Below are 22,258 nucleotides of genomic sequence, written 5' to 3'. Positions count from 1 at the left end.
ACCGGTACCATATACATGTGGGTATAGTGAGGAACCATGCATTACAAGCCTCGGACAATTATATAACAAAAACAATATCAAAACAAACTACAAGTTAACAAAGAACGCCCACAAACTGTGCATACAAGCACTTGATATCCCTATCAGAAAGTTAATAAAAATGCCGCACAAATGAAGCAATGAAAAAAATGAGTTGCTTGATCAGACTACCTCGAAAAGATAACCAAAACACTTTCCTTATCTTATCTGACAATGAAGGCAGTGCTTGCAGTTGTGTTGTTGGGAAGTCCTCCATTGTAAAATGGGATGTTGTGGGTGTAGTAATAGAGTTACAATAATATTTGCTGGAGTTTTTTGCCTGGTAAGTGTAAACTTGTACTATTGTAACCATTATAATTTATATAGTTCGAAGATGCGTACTTGTTATAGCAACATGGGCTGTGTGAATGTAGCAATTAGTCACAGGTTTATGGGGAGCTTTAAATATGTAGTTGTCACTAGTTCCCGCTCGTGTCATTGGCTCGTCTTCTACAAGCCCGTGCAACTGCACAACCGAGCTGGGAATCGTGAAAAAATTCACAGAAATCTGTAACCAGAAAGTTACAAAATTTTGTAAACACATTCCCCCAAACCCTTGTGAAGTCAGGTAATGTATATTTGTTGAATTGAACAAGTGTGCATCTAATTATAGACCATTCCTTATAAAACTAATATTTCAAGTAGGGATGTGAGCAGTTCTATTTCCGATATTAGAACCGATTTCCTTATTCAATATTTTACTTTCCAAATTTTGGACATAGAGGCACGGGTGATAATAATGGCACCGTATATACAGGATCCCTCAAATTTTCATTTAAAAGTTGTGAATTTGTAGGAGTTCGTAATTGTAACGCAAGTTTCTGCAAACAACAAAGGTTGTATATTATGCATATAAAATTCCCTGCATGAAAATTTAGTACGGCAATTAATACGAAACTTCGATGACATTGTACTCGAAGAAAATGTTCATTGATCAGGGGTTCCTATTTATCTGTTAGTGTGCAACAATCCTTTAGATCAATAACAAATATAGAATAATTTTGATAATGCGTACAATATTGTGGAAAATTGTTAACCTGTTGTGCAACAGCCTGTGAGGGCCAGGGCCTACCTACCGACTTCCGGACTCACTCCCAACAGTTACGGGGTGACGTGTGGTCAGCACGACGAACTACCCAGACGTTGTTGTAGGTTTCCGTGACTGGGTTACGCTATTCATTCGTAGCACGGCCACGGACATATTGCTTCACTTTTTTTCTGGATTCCCGCTTTCACGGGGTGTGCTAATATGCATTTTGTATTATTAATTGACCAAAATAATATAAAGGATAATCATATTTGTAAAGCTAGTGTTAAGGTGACTAGATCTACTGGCTTTAAATAATTGAGGACTAAAAGTGGTAAACGTTGTAAGTGCCAAAAGCGAAAGTGTTGGGAAATCGCATCGTTCAGCACATCAGCCCGTAAGAACGTTCACACTAGTGCCTCTTTAGACGCTCTTTGAACTACTTAGAGGGCTACCAGCCACATTTCATGTTTACCACATTGTAAAGCATGGCACATTTCACAGTTTAACGTTTAAAACGGTGTTTGAATTATTGTGGCACTTACAGCGTTTACCAATTTTAGTATTCAATTATATTTAATATTTTCTAAAGTTTCTCTCTCTCTATCTAAACGTGTATATATGTAGATAGAGTGCGAGATCAATATTTCAGCTGCATAAAAAAAATATTTCTATAATTAATTTTTATGATTAATATTTCTAACATTCGTCACAGTGTAAGTAAGATTACGATATATATTCTATTTTTATGATATTAACAGTATTGTTATCAGATCATCTTCTTACATGTAAAAGAAATAAAACTTACTTTCTGGACACTACAGGGGAAAACGCATGAAATTCTATTTATGTAGGGACACAAAACATTATTTAGCTAAGCTGGTCCTTACAGTTAATAACCCTGTTGCATAGAGGCCATATTGTTATAGTTTTGACAAGTTTAATGCAGTGACGTGCTTTGCTGTTGTTCCTGAAAAGGAATAACAAACTAACACTGTCGTCTTGAAGGTCTGTTTTCTTGTAATGATTTCAAATATCAGAACTTTATCCCTTCTCATGTGAAAAGTATTTCCGTAACAACGTGAAATATCAAATATGTATAGTCTAATACACACACAGCATTTTTATGTTCAATAGTCACCACAATCGGTTAAATATAGGCAATATCAATTCACACACCACGTTTGAAGAAACCTCGAGAAATTTCTGTTGGAACAGCAACAAGATGAAAACTAGTTCCTTGATTACTTTTTATCTCGTTGCTGTTCCAACCATTTAGGAACATTTTTATTTCTCTCTCATTTTTATTATTTCTTTCCATCCTCATTATTATTATAATCATTATGTGCTACTTACTAATTCATATTGCACGTTCTCTTTAACACAAAAATAACATCACTATTAGTATTACATGTAAGTTTCTCTGTGTATTTTTGTCAATCTTTATTTATCTTATAATTTTTGTGTATTATCAATCATTGTGTATTGTTTTTTTTTATTCTTTCTCACTTTCTTATTGACAATGATTGGTTGTAACAACTGACCAAGAGGCCGAAATGCACTTACTTTAACAAAGATGATTATTGTTGTTGTTGTTGTTGAAGTATCGGCACTGGCGTACGCAGGGGGGCTGAAGGGGCTACAGCCCCCTCCAAAATTTTGAGAAAATCAACATTTTAAAATAGAAGCAGTGAAGAACTCTGGAGAATCCAGATTGGTAAAGGCAAAATCGCCTTAAAATGACCCCTGATTGCAATTTTTGATAGTAGAAAGTTTTAAACATACGAAATATCTTATTGTGTATGTCACTCACGGCCATAAACAATTCCAGCCCCTCCCGAAAAAATCCTGCGTACTCCAGTGAGTATCGGTAAATGTTCTGCTCCACCACATCACCACTTAACTCTTGCCCCTTTAAAATGAAATCTATTTCCAATTTATGTTGAAAGAGCTTGTGATGAATGCGTTTTTAAGATTTAATATCGCTATATCGTAACCAACTGTGAAGTTCGTGGGATCTTACCAAGAATGTTAACCAATTAATCAATGGGTGATGTAAGCTATTCATCATTCATCCTCTGATGAGGGCACTCGTCATTGGCATGAGGAGTTAACGCTTGGCAATACGAAAGGTACAAATAAAATTTAGGAACTTAACAGCTAGAAAAGACAATGGTCACTCGTTGGGTTTTCTGAACCTTTGAACCTGAATCATGGCTGGGTCTTAGGGTAGTTACCTGTCTATCTGACGAATGAAGATAATTACGATGAATAAAAATATACTAAGTCCTCTGTTGGCTTTTCTATCGGTTGACCAGCGCGTCGTCTCACTTCTGCTCCACTGCTCTCCTAACCTCCTCTCCCTCCTCAATTCCAATCCAAAGTCAGTCCCCTCTCAGCTTGTATCACCTCTATATTCCCTAGGCCATGGAGCTCTTCCTCCATGCCGAATCGTGTTTTTAATTGCCACTATGCAAACCGCTGACTCCATAGACAGGAGAAACTACCTGTTTCCTGAATACCTCAGGAGGTTTGCATAGCACAACACTGTGCATTGTTTACATGCCTCAGAGGTTGAGACAACTGAGATAAACAAGTGAATGCCCTGGTCAACATGAAGCATTCAGAGAGGCTTTTTAAAATAAACATATAATCTTAGGGATTGATAGAATATGCCGTCTGATTACCACGCGAGAAACCCGGGTTCGATTCCTGGGCATGAGTAAATTACAGGTATGAATTTTTGGACCACTCTGTACATATTCCATGGAACAAACTTAGGGTTATGCAAAATAATTAATTTAATCATATTACTAAAATGATTTTCCTGTCTATTTCAGATTGAAGCGGCAATATGGCTGATCTTGTCTATAATAGGGATGATGCTCTACAATTGCGACATGGAGGTGACCGTGTCGCCCTCGCATCCTGAAACTTTCGTTTACCTGGTATATTTCTACAGTGAGTAAATACTGAATTTGAGGTTCTATGTATTTGAGAGCTTTATCATTCTGTTTATATAATGTTACTTAAAATTTAACTTTTCACACGTAAGTGTAGCATAAGTTCCGACCTTCGATTTTTGACATTGCAGAAACTAGACAAGAAAAGTCAGCTAATGCCAGGGCCTCATCACGACTGTACTGCTCTACTAAAAATTAAAACACCCCGGCAAACTCTTGAACTAAAGTAGATAGCCACTTGTTTTCCTCCAAAGACGGTGGAAAAGAAGACGGCTCAGTCGGCTTCGAGAAGCATCGTTGTTACTGTCTAGTAGTTTAGCAGCAGCCCAACAGATGGCTCTGTCTTAAGATTTGCTCTTTCATCGTTCTAATACATTGCTAATAGTCTTTGGGAAGAACGGGACCCATAGGATTCTAACCCAGACAAGTAACCCATTAACTAAAATTTAACATTTTTACTACGGAACATTGCGTACCCACTTAAGCATTAACTTTAACACTTTCTCAAACAATAACTACTTCTTCCACCAATACCTTAACCCACTTTCCCATACCTATCCTGACGCATCAAAGGTCCTACCTACCCTTCCTGGAGCTTCCAGAATAGTTCCTTCTTATTGAAATCATTCCAATATACTGTTCCTCTCTACTATAACCACCCACTATTAATATAATCAAACGTTATATTATTTTCTACATAACTTTGAATATTCTAAATTCTCTTTATATGCATTATTATACATTTATATCATACCAGAATACTTATACTTATTGTAATATATATCTGTAAACCGGGGCTGTCCAGGACTGCCGAAACAGCCTCGGTACTTGGTAGCGTACTTGATCATGCAGAATGTCTGCACAAGACAACTTGTAAAATTTAAACAATAAAGAAAAGAGAAAAGAAGAACATGGGGAACCGACATTCATGGAAATGACGTCCTGGTCCTGGGAAGAACGGGTGAATGAACTTGCTTCCTCCCGGGACTTCCGTTATACCTCAATCACACGAGGCTAGATCACCTGCTGGATTTTCCAGTTGGACTTGGACTAGTTGTGTGGTACTGGCTCAGCTGCTAGTTTTCGCCTCCAACAATACTTGTTACCTCACTTACTTTTGTTCCAACAAGGCATTGAGCAGAGCAAAGAAGCTAAAAAAAATGGACGAGCAATTTGAAGGAGAATAGCAACTGTTGATATTAAAAATTAAAATAATTAAAAGAAATGTATGGACTAAAAAATGGCTCGAAAGAAAATAGTCATGGACAATTTGCACGGTAATACCACAGATAGTATCTTTATCTGTTGTAATACTCATGGATCCCACTGTACGTAGCTTACTGCTTCATGTGCAGGTCATCATATGACAAGGCTTAGGTGGCAGAACAGCCCTAAATGAACCTCGCCCGCTCAATTATTAAAAAGTGGACTTTAAACAACAATTCAATTGCATTCAAATTATCCGAAATCCGTTTCAGATGCAACGGATAATTCGGATATCCGGACAATCCGAATATCAGGATAATTTTAATATCCGGATAGTACGGATATCCGAATAATTAATATATCTGGATGGTACAGATTTGTTGAATGATTTGTAGAGAATCCGTACAGTGAAATACGAACATGACGAATACAATAATATGTGGATAGCCCGTAAAACGGGTAAACGATAAAGATCTCCGGATAATACACGCATACGGATATCCGGGCATTTAAGATAATCCGGATATTAGAATATCCGATATCCGGATATTTGAAATTCGGAGAGAAAATTATCCAATATCAGAATAAAAGTATATACGGATTTGGCCATCCCTAACTAGGACCTCCCTGGACTCGCTCTAAATACTTCTTGTGGTTCATATCCATTCTTCTTTTCCAGATGGAAGGTGCGCCCCGGAGCCGCTTACCTTCGGTACGCTACTGCCTACGATGCCCACTACTCCATCAAACTTCACTTTTCCAACAGATAGCACCATTCCAACCATTCCAACATGGCCGGAGTCTGCAGAGCCATCAGACAGGACTAGTGAATGGATGGAGGCCTACATAGCCATGAGCGCCATCTGGGCGTTCTGCTCCTTGATTCTGATAGGTGAGTCCAACCCAGCCAGGCCTGTACCCAGGGTTTCCTTGAGGGGGCAGATCCCAAAATATGGAACAAAGAGAAGATCCGAAACTTTGTTTGGATTGATTGAATTTTCTGCCAGTTTTAGTTAATCGCGACGGTGAGGATGAGTGACGAAATTGATGAAGAGACACTTAAACCCATGTCAGGATTCGAACCCGGCACCTCTGTAGTCGTAGCCTACTGTGCTAACCACTCCGCCATGGTGATCGGCGAAATGCTGTTGGAGTATTAGATGTGACCACCACTGCTATGGTAGTATTGCAGATGAAGTTAAACGTACTGTATAATTGTAGAGAGTAGCAACATGATGGTTTAAAGCAGCGGAAAAATAATGCAAATGCCCGATAGTAAGCAACATAATCACACAGACAAAGGCTGTCACATGGCCTAGAACTTGGTGTGTATTGTTTACATTCAGTTCTCAGAAGTATTCGAATAGTACTGTGTATTACAGAGTAACAATGTTTCCAAATATCCTTTAATTGTCTTATACCATGATCACTGAACATTTGTGATAATTTCATGTTTATAGAATAATACCGGCTGTTTCATAAATAATTGAGCGGTTACAAAAAATTATTGCAAGTTTATTATTGAACATTTAATGAAACCAGTCCAGAACGAACGAGGGACGCAAACAGTTATCTTGACACAGCACGCATCGACACAATAGTTCACCATGGACCTGTCGATAGTGTCTATCACTGCGATATCATGCGGCATCGGTGAGACGAATACCCTGTCTTTGATGAAACCCTAAAAAAAGAAGTCACACGGTGTAAGGTCCAGTGATCTTGGGAACTAAAACATTTCACAAAATACTGTGAGTGATGTGGCTGATTTGAGTGTCGCCTATCGGCAGGGATGTGAACTCTCAGCTTAACAAAACACAGACGCATAAACTGTTTGCGTTCCTTGATCGTTCTGGACTGGTTTCATTAACGTAAGTTCAATAGTTTACTTGCAATAATTTTTTGTAAGCCCTCAATTATTTATGAAACAGCAGGTATATTTGTAAATTAAATTACATGTGTTAGCAATGAATATTAAAATAAAGGACGTGTATAAATGTGAGTTACCAAAAAAGAGGCATTTTCGCATCACGACTGTAGTTCGAAAAACTTTTACAAAATGTTATTTGTAAATTTAAAGGACTGCTCGGTTGGAGTGCAATGCATATCACCATATTATGTAAGTTACTTAAGCAGTATTTCTTTTAACTGATTTTCAAACATAATTATTTTTGAGCAGTGGCGGCGAGTACCGTTTTGTTGTTTTGAAAATCTTATAATTTCTCATATTATTTCAGGTGCTGGTTTTACTTCTCCTAACAAATTCACATTATTTCTGCACAGTCCATGGATACTCGTGACCCTTGGTACGTGTATCATGGATATTGTTGCAGCTGTGACGTATGGTATCGATATTGGCAAGACAAACGTAAGTTTTACTAGCCCATGACTTCATATTATTCTCAATATAAAAATTGCCCTAAGGATGAAGATTTTAGTTTTTCAAGGAGCATCTAATGACAAGAATGTGTATTACTTCTAAAGTTTGGTGCCATGAACAAAATTAGTCCAAGACCTGGTATTGCTGTTATTGGATACGAAAGGTTTGAAGGTCAATTCTGAAAGCAATTGTTCCATTGAATTAAAAAATGATTGTTACAAATGACTGTTGTGACCAGAGCCGGCCCTAAGGGGTGGCCAACTCGGGCACTCGCGCTAGATAAAAGAAAAAATATTGTGTACGGTTTTTTTACGAGTTTATAGGACGCTGGTGCTTCCAATGAAGTAACTAATGTGATATAGCCCGCCTGCAGTTACCCCCCCCCCAACACTTTTCGCCACTTTTGCCCCCGCACTATGCTATACCTTATCTACTAACGGAAATATACTGTCTTTGCCTCCCCAGTTTTGGCACCTTGCCCCCCCCCCCTAGTTTTGGAACCCAATCGCCGCCACTGCCTGCCTGCATTCATACATTATTTTGACATACTTAAACATATCCAAAATTACGGAAATCATATTCTAAATAATCTAGACTGCATGAAAATAGTTTTCAAATATTTGTGCAAAAAAATAGGTAATATGTATTGTTCGTTTACTTATAGAATGAAATCATCATGTTCTGCTCTCCTATGCTTTTCTCCATGCCATGAAGGTCTATAGGGGGTGTGGAGTTAAGGCCCCACACTTTCTTGATCACGGCCGAAGGTGGGGGTGATGTGATCAGCACCACGCCCCTATTATTTTTACATGAAACAATGTAAATGAACTACAGCGTCAATCCAATGAAAAGTTTAAAAGATATGTTATTGGACATGATTAAATATTTATGGTTATATAAATATAGTTTTATAGTTAAAGTAACAGTTTGATATTGAACAAACCCAGTTTTGATTTGTTTTTATGGGCGCTATTCACCGGATGTTTATATTTATGTGCTTCCTTGGCGGTGGCGGGGCTGCACTTCCGGTTTTGAAAAGAATAACATTGAATTCAATGGTGTAAAGGCAGTGTCTTCGGAAAAGGCGACAATATTTGTGTGGCCTTTGGTTTCAACATGAGATATGGGAACAAACAATTGTTCTCAGATATCTATGCATCGTTTTCAGACAGACCCGATATTGGAAGATCAGTGGATTTAGGCAGTAAAGTGAAAATATTGGACAAAAACACGAGGGAGTGGGCTCTGCAGTCGGCACTTCAAATCAAATGAAAATATTTTACATGTTTCGAAAATTATAATTGTCTAACGCACATGTGTTGATTATATTTAAAAGTTGGAACTATTTATAATATTATCACACATTTCACTTTTGGTTGTTGATAAGCGCTATCTCCATGGGCGTCGGTATGTCAGTCGACCCTGCCCCTCTCTGGAAATTGGCATCCTTCATTTCAAGTTGCAAAAAAGCAGGAAATTCTTATTGCTAATAACAGAAATAAAGTTAACTTGGTTAGTATTCGAACAGAGTAATCAATGTAAATTATGCATTAGACCGAAAAAAATGAGCGAACAATACAGGAACCAGGATATTTTTTCATATTCTACCATTTAATTCAAAGAATAAATGGTTCCACAGTAGGGTGTATCGAAAAAAACTTCTTTTCGAAATGTTAAGGTGGCTAGTGCCGAAAAGTGGCCATTTGTGACCAAAAACACGTCTGATTTTTTTCAGATTTTTTGGAGGTCGTTTAGGTGGCGCGCATCGACCTTGAAGTTTTGATAGTGATTTGGTTATGCAACACGCACAACAATTTCACAAAAATGTCATTATTTGGCTATTGCATGTGTTTTTTTCTGCATTATGGTCGTTTATTGTTTTGTTTATGGCAAATATGTTACATTCGTGCCTTAGGGGTGGTTTCCTATGCTGTTTACGTATGCTTTTGGTCAAAAAATTGTCAATTTGAGGCTAAAAACTCCATATTTTTCTATTGATGGTTTCCAATTGGTTTCGACTGTGTTTTATTCGAAGGTTTTCCGATATAAAAGACTAAATAAAATATTTTGGCTTTCTAATTGCTAACAGTTCCTCAATTACTGTCCAGCGCTTCGCTTATTTTCATAGCTTATTATGCTTTGAAAATAACCCAGAGCTCACCACGAGGAGGTGGCTGGACTGCGAGCTCCACCCACCCAAATGATGTTGGCAAACATAATTTTACTAAGGGGCAGGCCAAGATTTTCTTCTAGTTTTCTCCTTGATCTTTATAGTCGCTTTTTGTTCGAAATGTCGGCATATGTTCTCTAGATTCCAATTTCTATTTTATGTAGCCATCACGTGCGCTGGCGCCGAAAACGGAAGAAGCAGCCTCTGTGATAATTTTCACAAGTCGCTCCACTCCTTGCGTGTGGCAGGGGAAGTCTTGAATTTCCGCTATATTTTTGTTTTTATTGTAGTCATCTACTTCTTCATTTGTAATATTATTGGCCAACGTAGGCTCGTGAAGGGAGCATGAAGCCTAATCAACCATGTCATAGTATTGGTCTGCATTAAAATTGATGGTTGGTAAAACAAAAGTGCGAATTCTTTTGCCTTTTTTTTCAATCCTCTTGCTTTCTTAATTCTTTGCCAACCAGAACTTCTTATTTCTGGGATTTTGTCGGTTATTAAAGCCAGCAGGAGATTTTCAGGATGGGCCAGGAATGCGTTTTGTTGAATGACCCTATTAATCAGCTCTCTCAAGTGGTGTGGGAGAAATCGGGACAAGTAGATCAAATTCCACATACTACATAATGGAGGTGTACGCTCCGGTGTGCTTTGGGATCAAGAAGGAACCATCGATAACTGACGGAGCCCGACACCTCTGGAATTTGATCCACTTGTCCCGATTTCTCCCACACCACTTGAGAGAGCTGATTAATAGGGTCATTCAACAAAACGCATTCCTGGCCCATCCTGAAAATCTCCTGCTGGCTTTAATAACCGACAAAATCCCAGAAATATGAAGTTTTGGTTGGCAAAGAATTAAGAAAGCAAGAGGATTGAAAAAAAAGGCAAAAGAATTCGCACTTTTGTTTTACCAACCATCAATTTTAATGCAGACCAATACTATGACATGGTTGATTAGGCTTCATGCTCCCTTCCACGAGCCTACGTTGGCCAATAATATTACAAATGAAGAAGTAGATGACTACAATAAAAACAAAAATATAGCGGAAATTCAAGACTTCCCCTGCCACACGCAAGGAGTGGAGCGACTTGTGAAAATTATCACAGAGGCTGCTTCTTCCGTTTTCGGCGCCAGCGCACGTGATGGCTACATAAAATAGAAATTGGAATCTAGAGAACATATGCCGACATTTCGAACAAAAAGCGACTATAAAGATCAAGGAGAAAACTAGAAGAAAATCTTGGCCTGCCCCTTAGTAAAATTATGTTTGCCAACATCATTTGGGTGGGTGGAGCTCGCAGTCCAGCCACCTCCTCGTGGTGAGCTCTGGGTTATTTTCAAAGCATAATAAGCTATGAAAATAAGCGAAGCGCTGGACAGTAATTGAGGAACTGTTAGCAATTAGAAAGCCAAAATATTTTATTTAGTCTTTTATATCGGAAAACCTTCGAATAAAAACACAGTCGAAACCAATTGGAAACCATCAATAGAAAAATATGGAGTTTTTAGCCTCAAATTGACAATTTTTTGACCAAAAGCATACGTAAACAGCATAGGAAACCACCCCTAAGGCACGAATGTAACATATTTGCCATAAACAAAACAATAAACGACCATAATGCAGAAAAAAACACATGCAATAGCCAAATAATGACATTTTTGTGAAATTGTTGTGCGTGTTGCATAACCAAATCACTATCAAACTTCAAGGTCGATGCGCGCCACCTAAACGACCTCCAAAAAATCTGAAAAAAATCAGACGTGTTTTTGGTCACAAATGGCCACTTTTCCGCACTAGCCACCTTCATTCATTCATTCATTGTTTTCTGCCTAATTGGCAGGTTTTTCACTGCAATCTCCAGCTTTCCCTGTTCTCTGCCTTACGCTTCGTAATAGCATACGACCCAGTTAATTTAATATCATCCATAAGCTGATATCTCTTTCTTCCACGGACTTTTCTTCCTTCAACCATTCCCTCCAAGGCATCTCTTAGCAGGCAGTTTCTTCTTAGACAGTGTCCTAACCAGTTTCTTTTCCTCTTCTTGATGGTCTCCAGTATAGATCTTTTTTCACCAACTCTTTTCAGTACGGCTCCGTTTCTTACCTTGTCCGTCCATTTTACACGCTCCATTTTTCGCCATGTCCACATTTCAAAAGCTTCGAGTCGTTTCTCTTCATTTCTTCTCAACGTCCAGGTTTCTGCACCATATAGTGCTACACTCCACACAAAACATTTCACTAATCTCTTCCTTAGACCTATGTCCATGTGTCCACAAAAAACATTTTTTCTTCTATTGAAAGCTTCTTTTGCTATTGCGATTCTCATTTTCACTTCTTGGTTCCAGCTCATGTCACTGCTTATAGTGCATCCGAGGTACTTGAAGCTATCCACTTGCTGGATTCTTTCACTGTTTGCTCTCACATTAATATTCCTTGGTTTCCGTCCTATAACCATTGCCTTTGTCTTCTTTACATTAATCTTCATCCCATACTGCTCACAGCTGCTGTTTAACTCTTCTAACATACTATTTATGGTTATTTCATCCTCAGCGAATAATGCCATGTCATCAGCAAATCTTATGCAGTTTATTCTTCTTCCTCCTAAACTGACACCTCCTGTGCCCTGGAAACAAGTTTTCACTATATCTTCTAAATAAATATTAAACAAAGTAGGGGATAGGCAGCATCCTTGTCGTACTCCTCTTCCAATTTCACAGCCTTCTGTCATTTCGTCTCCTGTTCTCACTTTAACTCGTTGATTCATGTATAAGTTTCTTAGAAGTCTTCTCTCTTTCCAATCTACACCAATTTTCTTCAGAATTTCTAAAAGTTTAACCCAATTCACTCTATCAAAGGCTTTCTCCAGGTCTACAAATACTACAAACACCTCCTTTCCTTTCTCTAAATATCTTTCCCCAATGGCCCTCAGTAAACCAATTGCATCCCTTGTACCTCTTCCTTTCCTGAAACCAAACTGTTCTTCCTCTAACTCGCCACTGACCTTCGAGTATAGGCGTCTGTTCAGAATTCTTAGAAGAATTTTTGCCGAGTGAGATATCAAACTGATTGTCCTGTACTCAGAACATTTTCTGGCATTGCTTTTCTTCTGCAGAGGTACCAAAACAGTCTCCGTGAAATCTTGTGGCCAATCCCCTTTCTCATAGATTTCATTGCATAAGTGCAGTATTTCTCTTTTTCCATCTCCCAGGCATTTGATAAGTTCAACAGGAATTTCATCAGTGCCCGTTGCTTTCCCATTCCTCATTTCTTTGAGTGCTTGATCAAATTCTTCATTCAGGATATAGTATCCTTTCTCATCGTCAGGCACGTCGTCTTCATTTTCTACATTCAGACTGTCTGGGCGATTCTCTTTCTGGTAGAGCTCTTCAACGTACTTTCCCCACACATTCGATATTCCTTTTTTGTCTGTGATTTCACATCCTTCCTCGTCTTCTATCATCCACATTGTTTTCCATTTCTTCTTTTAACATTTCGAAAAAAAGTTTTTTCGATACACCCTATTCCACCGTTTTCAGAATTCGAAAAATTATAATTTTAGGTGAGGTCACACAATATAAACTTTGTGAGTATTTTTTCTAACTTCTGAAGTCCTTTCTTGAACGACACTTGTAAAAGTTAATAACAAAATACAACTGTTTATTTCAGTATAGTAGTTATGAAATGTAAAAGTATTTATGGAAAATAGTTGTGCTGGATATCCACTCGGCTTGTGGATCGAATAGCATGATAATAATAAACAAAAACAACAATAATAATTAAATTCGAATAAAATGTATTTAATTAGGTACTATTAGTGTATAACAATAATTTTAATCGTAGTAATTACACTGGGGAACAGTGAAATTGCGGCACAGTGTTTGAGAGCTAATTTAGGGCAATTTCATGCTGCTGAATAATGATATAATAATATATTTCCTGAATTGGCTCTAATTTATGAAAAAAATGCAACTAAACCAAAATGGCGGACACATAAGACATACATATAAATGAACTTCCAAGAACAATTTAATATTTCTTTTTGTGATTACAATCTTTGTACCATTAAGAAACTAAATTAATTTATTTGTAAATTGTTGATAGGCCTGTACAAGGTTGATTGTATTTGTAATATGACAATGGAAGATGCAATTCACTCTTGACTATTCGGTTTCCACCACATATGCAGCTATTACATGATACTTCTAATAACCTTGATTACATGGCTGTTGATTTTAGTTCCCATAGTAACGCAAAATTCTTTATTTTATGTTACTCATTTTCACAAAGCACTGTATACATTACGTAAAATTGAGAATTTTGAACAATTTCAGCCCATTATCAAATTTTGATATTACCGAGAAAAGCGTGGAGTAATTTTACCTCCTACATTTTCCATGGTGTGTTTATTTTTATAACTGGAGTCAATTCAACTTAACCAATCATACAATTGGCAATCACAGCTGTTTTGTGTGCTGAAACTGTTATTAAACTTTATGCCACAAAATAAAATATTTTTTTGTTCTCCAGTGTTATTATTATTTGTTTTACTTTTGTGATCGAAGTATTTCAATGTTTATAATTAATGTAAGCTTCATTTCAACCTGTCTTTTCAAAAACGAAACTGATGATAGAAGATCAACATTGCCTTGGAAAATATTAGTATTGTCCCTTATATCTGCATCCAAAGGATCCGGGAAATTGCCAATCTTTTCTATGTGCCTTTGTTTCTCTACATCACTCAAAATTTTCAATTGATGCATTTAGTTTCCGATCTTTTATATGAAAATAAGGTCGGTGACGATCTGTATTCCACTTCTTTACATTGGAAAATTCGCCAAACCGGAAGTTCTTTCCCCGCCATCAATAATCGAATTGTCTGATCGATCATTTTTTGTTTACTCAGGAATAACCCCCAATCTACTTCGATTCGGGATTCGACCAGGGACCTCTAGAGTCGTAGCGCGTTGTGCTAACCACTCATCCACGGAGGTCGGCGAAAAACACACACAGTTTTGTAATTAAATATAATGAACGTCGCGCCACGAGTACATCAGAATTTAAATGAAACTATAATTTTGATCTTTTACTTTTACCCTTTGAGCCGCCGCTGGGTAATGGTAACAGCGTACTTTACGAAATTACCGACATCAGAAACTGCACCTCTTCGTCTTTAGAAGAAGGTGCAAATTCTACAACGTCGAGGGGCGAAGAGGGCAGCAACGAGACAGTTGACCTTGAAGCTCGCATTTTCTTGTCCCAATGTATGCCATATGCTGCCTTCATTACTTGTGCAGTCAAGCACAATAAAGGTCAAAGTTCCAAGTTTATATTCACGTTCGGTCAACACCGTAGAGTTAGGCAATACGCATAATGCCATGTTTCAAAGTAACAGTATTTCGGGAACAGCTGAAACTGCTGATTATTTTGTATTGCTACATAAAAATAGCGTGTTGAGAATCAGTTTGTTTACACTATATCTTGTAATTAAATAACCGTTCGCTGTCTTGTATTACCTTTCTTCCTCTTATTAGTATATAAAGACCATGTAACGCATGACGTATATATACATAATGTTTTGTTAACGCTTCGCAATGGCAATTGCTAACTGAAATATCATACTAAATGCCTGATTGTTAACTACTGTCTGCTCTAAATGCTGCAAGATTTTTGAAGACATTTACGTAGGAGTTATGTTATCATAAATACTAAAGAAAATGCTTCCGTATAAAACTAGCCTAAGACAATGAATGAAAATAGGTACTGATGCAATTTCATTTTTTTTTATCGCTGTTATTTGATTTCAGAGCTTCGATGATCTCTTGGTTTTTATTGGATTTTCGAATTGGAAGGAACTGAAGGGAGAATATAATGTTCCATCTCTGGATATTGGGCCAGTGTCAATAATTCCATCTGTCGTTCTAACTTTGTTCTCAGCAAGGTTCGTCGTGCTTTGGTTGGTCAATTTCTGTTTATTAATATGTGCGACTCGTTCCACTATCCAGTTGACGAAAGAGTACAAGGTAAGTTTATTTCCTTTCTCTTCAAAGAGACAAAAACAGTACAAAGGTAAGAATTTGTAAACCAAATTATATTAAGATACTTGTGTAATCTTCTAACAGGGGGTCTATTCATAGATTACTAGACATAGAATACTCGAGTCTCTTGGCTAAACAAGAAAAATCTCTCTTCGAACTTTCTACAAGATGGCGGGGCAGTCAATGAAGTGACTCTTGATACTCAATGCTCATATTCAGCATGATAGTAGTGCAGGTTGGCCGGTTCTGCGCCCGAAAATGGGGCTCGGTGGGGCTCGCAGTGTTGCCAACTGCTTATTCGAAAAAAATCACCAAGGTTTTTCTTGGTCTAACCTAACCTAAAGCAAGGAGCTGGCAATCTTGCTTGAGAGTTCACAAACCGGAAGTGGGGCTCGGTGGGGCTCGCAGTGTTGCCAACTTCTTACTCGAAAAAATCACCAAGGTTTTTTTTGGTCTAACCTAATCTAAAGCAAGGAGCTGGCAATCTTGCTTGAGAGTTCTGCAACCGGAAGTGGGGCTCGCAGTGTTGCCAACACCTACTCGAAAAAAAATCACCAAGGTTTTTGTCTTGGTCTAACCTAACCTAAAGCAAGGAGCTGGCAACCTTGCTTGAGGGTTGCCTTACAGTGCATAAAGCAAAGTTGGCAACCTACTGGTATTTTTGCCATAGTTTTTTACAAAAAAGAGAGAGGAGAGAGAGAGGGAAGAGTTAAACAACCGACAGCTGCCAACACCCACCCTAACCTAACCTAACCTAACCTAACCTAACCTAACCTAACCTAACCTAACCTACTCTAACCTAACCTAACCTAACCTAACCTAACCTAACCTAACCTAACCTACTCTAACCTAACCTAACCTAACCTAACCTAACCTACTCTAACCTAACCTACTCTAACCTAACCTAACCTAACCTACTCTAACCTAACCTACTCTAACCTAACCTAACCTAACCTAACCTACTCTAACCTAACCTAACCTAACCTAACCTACTCTAACCTAACCTAACCTAACCTAACCTAACCTAACCCAAAGCAAGGAGCTGGCAACCTTACTTAAGACTTGCCTTACAGTGCATAAAGCAAGGTTGCCAACCTACTGGTATTTTTGCCATAGCCTTTTACAAAAAAGAGAGAGAAGAGAAAAAGGAAAAAGTTAAACAACCGACAGCTGCCAACACCCACCTACAGCCTTTTTTGCTTGGTCTAACCTAGCCTAAAGCAAGGAGCTGGCAACTTTGCTTGAGGCTTGCCTTACAGTGCATAAAGCAATTTTTGCCAACCTACATATACTAAACAAGGAGAGCCGACAACAAATATGTACTGCCGTAAAAGAGAGAGAGAGATGGGTGGATGGTAATATAGTATGTGTGTGCGTGTGCGCGTATAATATGTAGCATTATTAACTAGAGTGTGTTGGCAATTTACTTACAACTAAAAAAAAATAGAGATGCCAACTTTGCTGTAAGATGAAGAGAGAGAGAAAAACCTATAGCTGGCAACAGTAATGAGCGAATGCGCCATATCGTAATTTTCCAACTCCCGGGGGCCAATGTTTGTATATCGTAACCTTTGTAAACCTCTCTCTCTCGGGGGGAACGATGTGCCGCGCACACACACACACACACACGCACACACACACGCGCGCGCGGGGGCCAAAATTTTTGAATTTACGGTTGGAAAAATGTTTTTCTATGACATGTTTTCGTTCGAGGCAAATTCGTAGGTAGATATTGTTAAATAAATATTAATATTGTAAATATATATATATACTTATTGTATTTAGTTTTTCGGTATCGAAAAGCGACTGTCATATTGTATTTGAAAAAATATTATGCTTTTGCCTGTGGATATCTAGAAAAACGACAATTTCGTTCCCTCTCTCTGTATATGCTATCAACGTTGGCACAATGACACAAATTCAACAAATACGTAGTCAACCGTACATCTCTTTTTTTTCCTGACAATTTCGTTATCTGACTAGGGCGGAAATGGGTTTTCCGGTGACAGAAAATACGTTGCTCCGTTTCTATACAAATAACCAGAAATCACCACATGTATTTCGCAACTATGCTTGGCGGCAGAGAAAAAATACAATTCCGGTTTAAATCCAATTTCAATGAGCATCTATTGAAGATAGATTCAAAACAGTATTCAACCGGCGAAATGAAAACACGAAGTAGCGTCCGCTCTCGTGGGTGCAGAGGCGGGGTCAGGGGCTACGAAATAAATAACCGGAATTGTATTTTTTCTCTGCCACCAAGCATAGTTGCGAAATAATGTGGCTGAAATGTAGGGGGGGGGGAGAATGTTCTAGAGAATTTGGTTCTTGGATTTCTATTGGTCCACGTTGCGTTGGCTAACATATCATTTTTGACGTTATTAGAAAACCGTATAAAACTTAAAGCGCTGGTGTAGAAAGTTGTGTGTGTTTTATTTTCAGCGTCAGTGAAGAGCATTTCTGCAGAATTTCTAAAAGTAAGTAACTTTGTTTCTTAGCTTGCATAAGTTGGCTTTGATTTATAAGTATGGCACTGCTTTTGTGGAAGAAAATATACTCACAAAACAAAAAAAGAGAGAATATAGAAGGTATTTCATGTCTCTCTCTGCTTTTATATATTTGAAGCATGCATCTTGGTAGCTAGAATATCTTTTTTCTTCCGTGTGCCGCTGTTGGTAGGTAGGAAATATGTGTGCGGGGCATATTTCAAAAAATAAATGTGTTAAATTGTTAGAAAAAGACAGAAAAAATAGAAAAGAGTTGCGTGTTTTTGATATCTAGTGGAAGTACTGATTAATTAATTGAGTTGGCGTTTTTTTGAAGCCCACTTTATGTACAGTAAGGCTAATCGGGACTGGACCTACAGTTTCAAGAACCACTTGTACGGGTATCGAACCCTTGATTACAAGCCTACCGCCGTGCTAACGCAGAGGCTAGTGGAAGTATTGATTGATTTGATGTTTTAAGTCTATTTTATGCACAGTAAGGCTAATCGGGACTGGACCTACAGTTTCAAGAACCACTTGTACGGGTATCGAACCCTTGATTACAAGCCTACCGCCGTGCTAACGCAGAGGCTAGTGGAAGTATTGATTGATTTGATGTTTTAAGTCTATTTTATGCACAGTAAGGCTAATCGGGACTGGACCTACAGTTTCAAGAACCACTTGTACGGGTATCGAACCCTTGATTACAAGGCTATCGCTACGTCATCGCAAAGGCTAGTGGAAGTATTGATTGATTTGATGTTTTAAGTCTATTTTATGCACAGTAAGGCTAATCGGGACTGGACCTACAGTTTCAAGAACCACTTGTACGGGTATCGAACCCTTGATTACAAGGCTATCGCCGTGCTAACGCAGAGGCTAGTGGAAGTATTGATTGATTTGATGTTTTAAGTCTATTTTATGCACAGTAAGGCTAATCGGGACTGGACCTACAGTTTCAAGAACCACTTGTACGGGTATCGAACCCTTGATTACAAGCCTATCGCCGTGCTAACGCAGAGGCTAGTGGAAGTATTGATTGATTTGATGTTTTAAGTCTATTTTATGCACAGTAAGGCTAATCGGGACTGGACCTACAGTTTCAAGAACCACTTGTACGGGTATCGAACCCTTGAATACAAGCCTACCGCTGCGCCATCGCAAAGGCTAGTGGAAGTACATAGTTATTCGAATCTTATTTATTTAAAATATTTAGTTTTTTTTTATGCACGCTTATTGATTTTAAACCTAAAATTAAATAAAATCCGGCAATTATATCCAATTATACTTATGGCTACAACGAGCATTGAGATTTTTTTTGCTACGTAAACAAAATGGCTGACATGCCAAATATGAACAGGCTATATAGATTTGAGAGAGAGATGGATAAAAAAAAGTTAATTAAAATTTAATTTCATGATTGCAACACGGAACTTAATGATTGATTTAGTTTATTTTATTTTACGTTTTGTACCTCTTGGCTAATTTGCGAAGATTGGGGATGAGTGATGAAATGGACATTCACAAACAACCAAGCCCGACCAGGATTCGAACCTGGGACCCTTGGCGTCGCAGCGCGATGTGCTAACCACTCGGCCACAGGGTCGGGCAAGTGTTGGTATATACATAGACCAAAGTTACATGGTTCTAGGCCCCATAGGAGCCGAGAAAATCAATGTCTTGGAAAATGTCTTAAGACAAATATCTCAATCTTTAAGAAAGTCGACTTCCGGTATCTCAAGATGTTACTTCCGGTCTGTCAAGAAAATTTTCTTAAGACAAAAATCTTAAGACGTTTTCCAAGACATTGATTTTCTTGGTTCCTAATTGACCTAGGATGATGATTTTAGGTTTGTTGGATAGGATTTGACAAAAACTATACGACTAGCAAATAAAATCGATTCCACCCCCTCAAGTTTCGAAAATATAGACAATTTTTTTATTTTTTGAGAAACTTGATTTGCTGGCTTAGTTTTTACCCTATTTCGAAAATTTTAATGACATTTGATAAAAAATTAAATGTACTCTACAGCCTATTGGAAACATAATGATTAGTGCTTACTGTTTTCGAGTTATTTTAAATTTAAATTTCAAGATGTGATTTCTAAGTTGTTTTGTAACTCGTAAACTGGGGGTCGTAGAAAACCCATTATTGTTTTATCTGCTATTGCCCGACAAATACTATAAACACAAATAATGTTTATTGTTTTGATTTAAAAAAATCGAAAATAACTTTGTTTTCTGAAAATAACTTTGTTTTCTGAAAATAAAAAATGTGTGTATGGAAAAAAAATACGATTGTGTAATTTTTTATGATGTATGTTTGCATGTAAAAATAAGTATACCTGAAAGTTTTAGAATTTCAAAATAGCTATATATATATATATATTTGCTATTATATCAGCCGAAACAATAGAATATATATAAACAAGTACATTTTCATAGTTTCATACCTCTACTAGATTGGTAGAAAAATATACTAATGGGCAATAAAATCTGAAGAAGATTCGTGTCTAGCAAAAATAAGCTAAATAGAATTACACATGCATACAATATTTATTGTGCTTTTTCCTATCTACAATCATATTTTTCTTATATATTTTTTTAAATTTTTTTACAGGGTTTATTTTGTAAACACTCTACCACCAACAGATCACATATAAATAAACATACCCCCAAAAAAATGCGCTCCATGAAAAGTTGTCCTGTGTGCAAGGAAACCAAATCAAGCAAACATTTTGCAAGACATTGTCGTACCTGCGTGCCAGGCAAGCATTTGGCTGCCACTGAACTATGTTCCGGATGCAATATACAGATCACAATTGCGTATGTCAAGGAGCATAAGCTTAATTGTCTAAGCAAAAATACATCTGGGGCTCAGCCTTCGACCTCCACCAAGAGGAAGGCAGAAGCAGCCTCCATCAATGCACCACCCACGAAACGCGTCAAGCCTGTGGCGAAAGCGAACCAGACTGCTTTCGAGCGGTTGTTAGAGGACTTTGTCCTCACTTCGGAGGGCTCATGCGACGTACGTAGTTTTTTGGAGAACGTGCAAGCCAAAATCATTTCCATCCTCGGCGATGCGCTTGCAACGCACTCCACTAAATTCTACGCATCGCTACGTTGCCAGTACAAGAAGCCGTCTGACGAAATTTACAGCTTCTGCCACAACACCAAGGCGAAGACGCTGCATCTGGCGGATGTCGACAACCTCGAGGTCATCTACAACCAGTTTACCGATGAGCTGGTGGCAAAACAAGAAGAACATGAAGCTAAAGGCTCGGGGGGTTCGGTGTGTGGCGAGCCTCACGAACTGTGCGTCAAACTTTGTAAGTTCGTGCCTCTCTCCGCCTCCAGCTACGTCCCCTTACCACCTACTATTGCGGCAAAGAAGGCCGTCCTGAACATTCAGAACAATGACGCCAAGTGCTTCGTATGGTCGGTGCTTGCAGCGTTGCACCCTGTCGACCGGAAAAACCATCCACACCGAGTTAGCCACTACCTACCCTACAAGGCAGAGCTGGAAGTTGCGATGGCTGGGATCGACTATCCCGTAGAGGTCCCGGACATTCGAAAGTTTGAGGCTCGTGCGCGGTTGGCTATCAACGTTTACGGTCTCACTGACGAAAATGCGGTGTACCCCATCAGGGTGAGCGACGTAAATGTTGATGGTGCGCAGGAAATTCACCTTCTGCTCATCAAGGACGAGACCCATCACCACTACACCCTTATCCGTTCCCTCTCCCGGTTGGTGTCGAGCCAAACAAGCAAACACAAACACCACATAGAAGTTTGTCGCAGGTGCTTGTCAACTTTTGATAATCGAGAACAGCAGGATTATCAGAGCATCAGAGGTCCCAACATCGCTGCAGAGAAGCTTGCCAGCCACAAGATCTACTGCAATGCCAA

General features: G+C 38.4%; 1 protein-coding gene across 1 annotated transcript in view; it reads left to right on the top strand.

The window, feature by feature from the left end:
* Positions 1–246: 246 nt before the first annotated feature.
* The window catches only part of LOC146005205 (uncharacterized), a 40,906-nt gene continuing 18,894 nt past the window's right edge, over positions 247–22,258 (top strand). The window contains exons 1-5 of the mRNA XM_083144262.1: positions 247–361; positions 3,946–4,066; positions 5,954–6,166; positions 7,512–7,642; positions 15,633–15,848. Of these exons, the coding sequence (XP_083000388.1) occupies positions 302–361; positions 3,946–4,066; positions 5,954–6,166; positions 7,512–7,642; positions 15,633–15,848 (741 nt within the window). The 5' untranslated portion in view covers positions 247–301. The remainder of the gene's footprint in view (positions 362–3,945; positions 4,067–5,953; positions 6,167–7,511; positions 7,643–15,632; positions 15,849–22,258) is intronic.

Source organism: Lepisma saccharinum, chromosome 23, assembly GCF_977018435.1.
Source record: "Lepisma saccharinum chromosome 23, izLepSacc3.1, whole genome shotgun sequence".
NCBI classification, from domain to species: Eukaryota; Metazoa; Arthropoda; class Insecta; order Zygentoma; family Lepismatidae; genus Lepisma; species Lepisma saccharinum.
The sequence above is the reverse complement of the archived record's forward strand: the minus strand, read 5'-3'. Positions and strand labels throughout refer to the sequence as shown.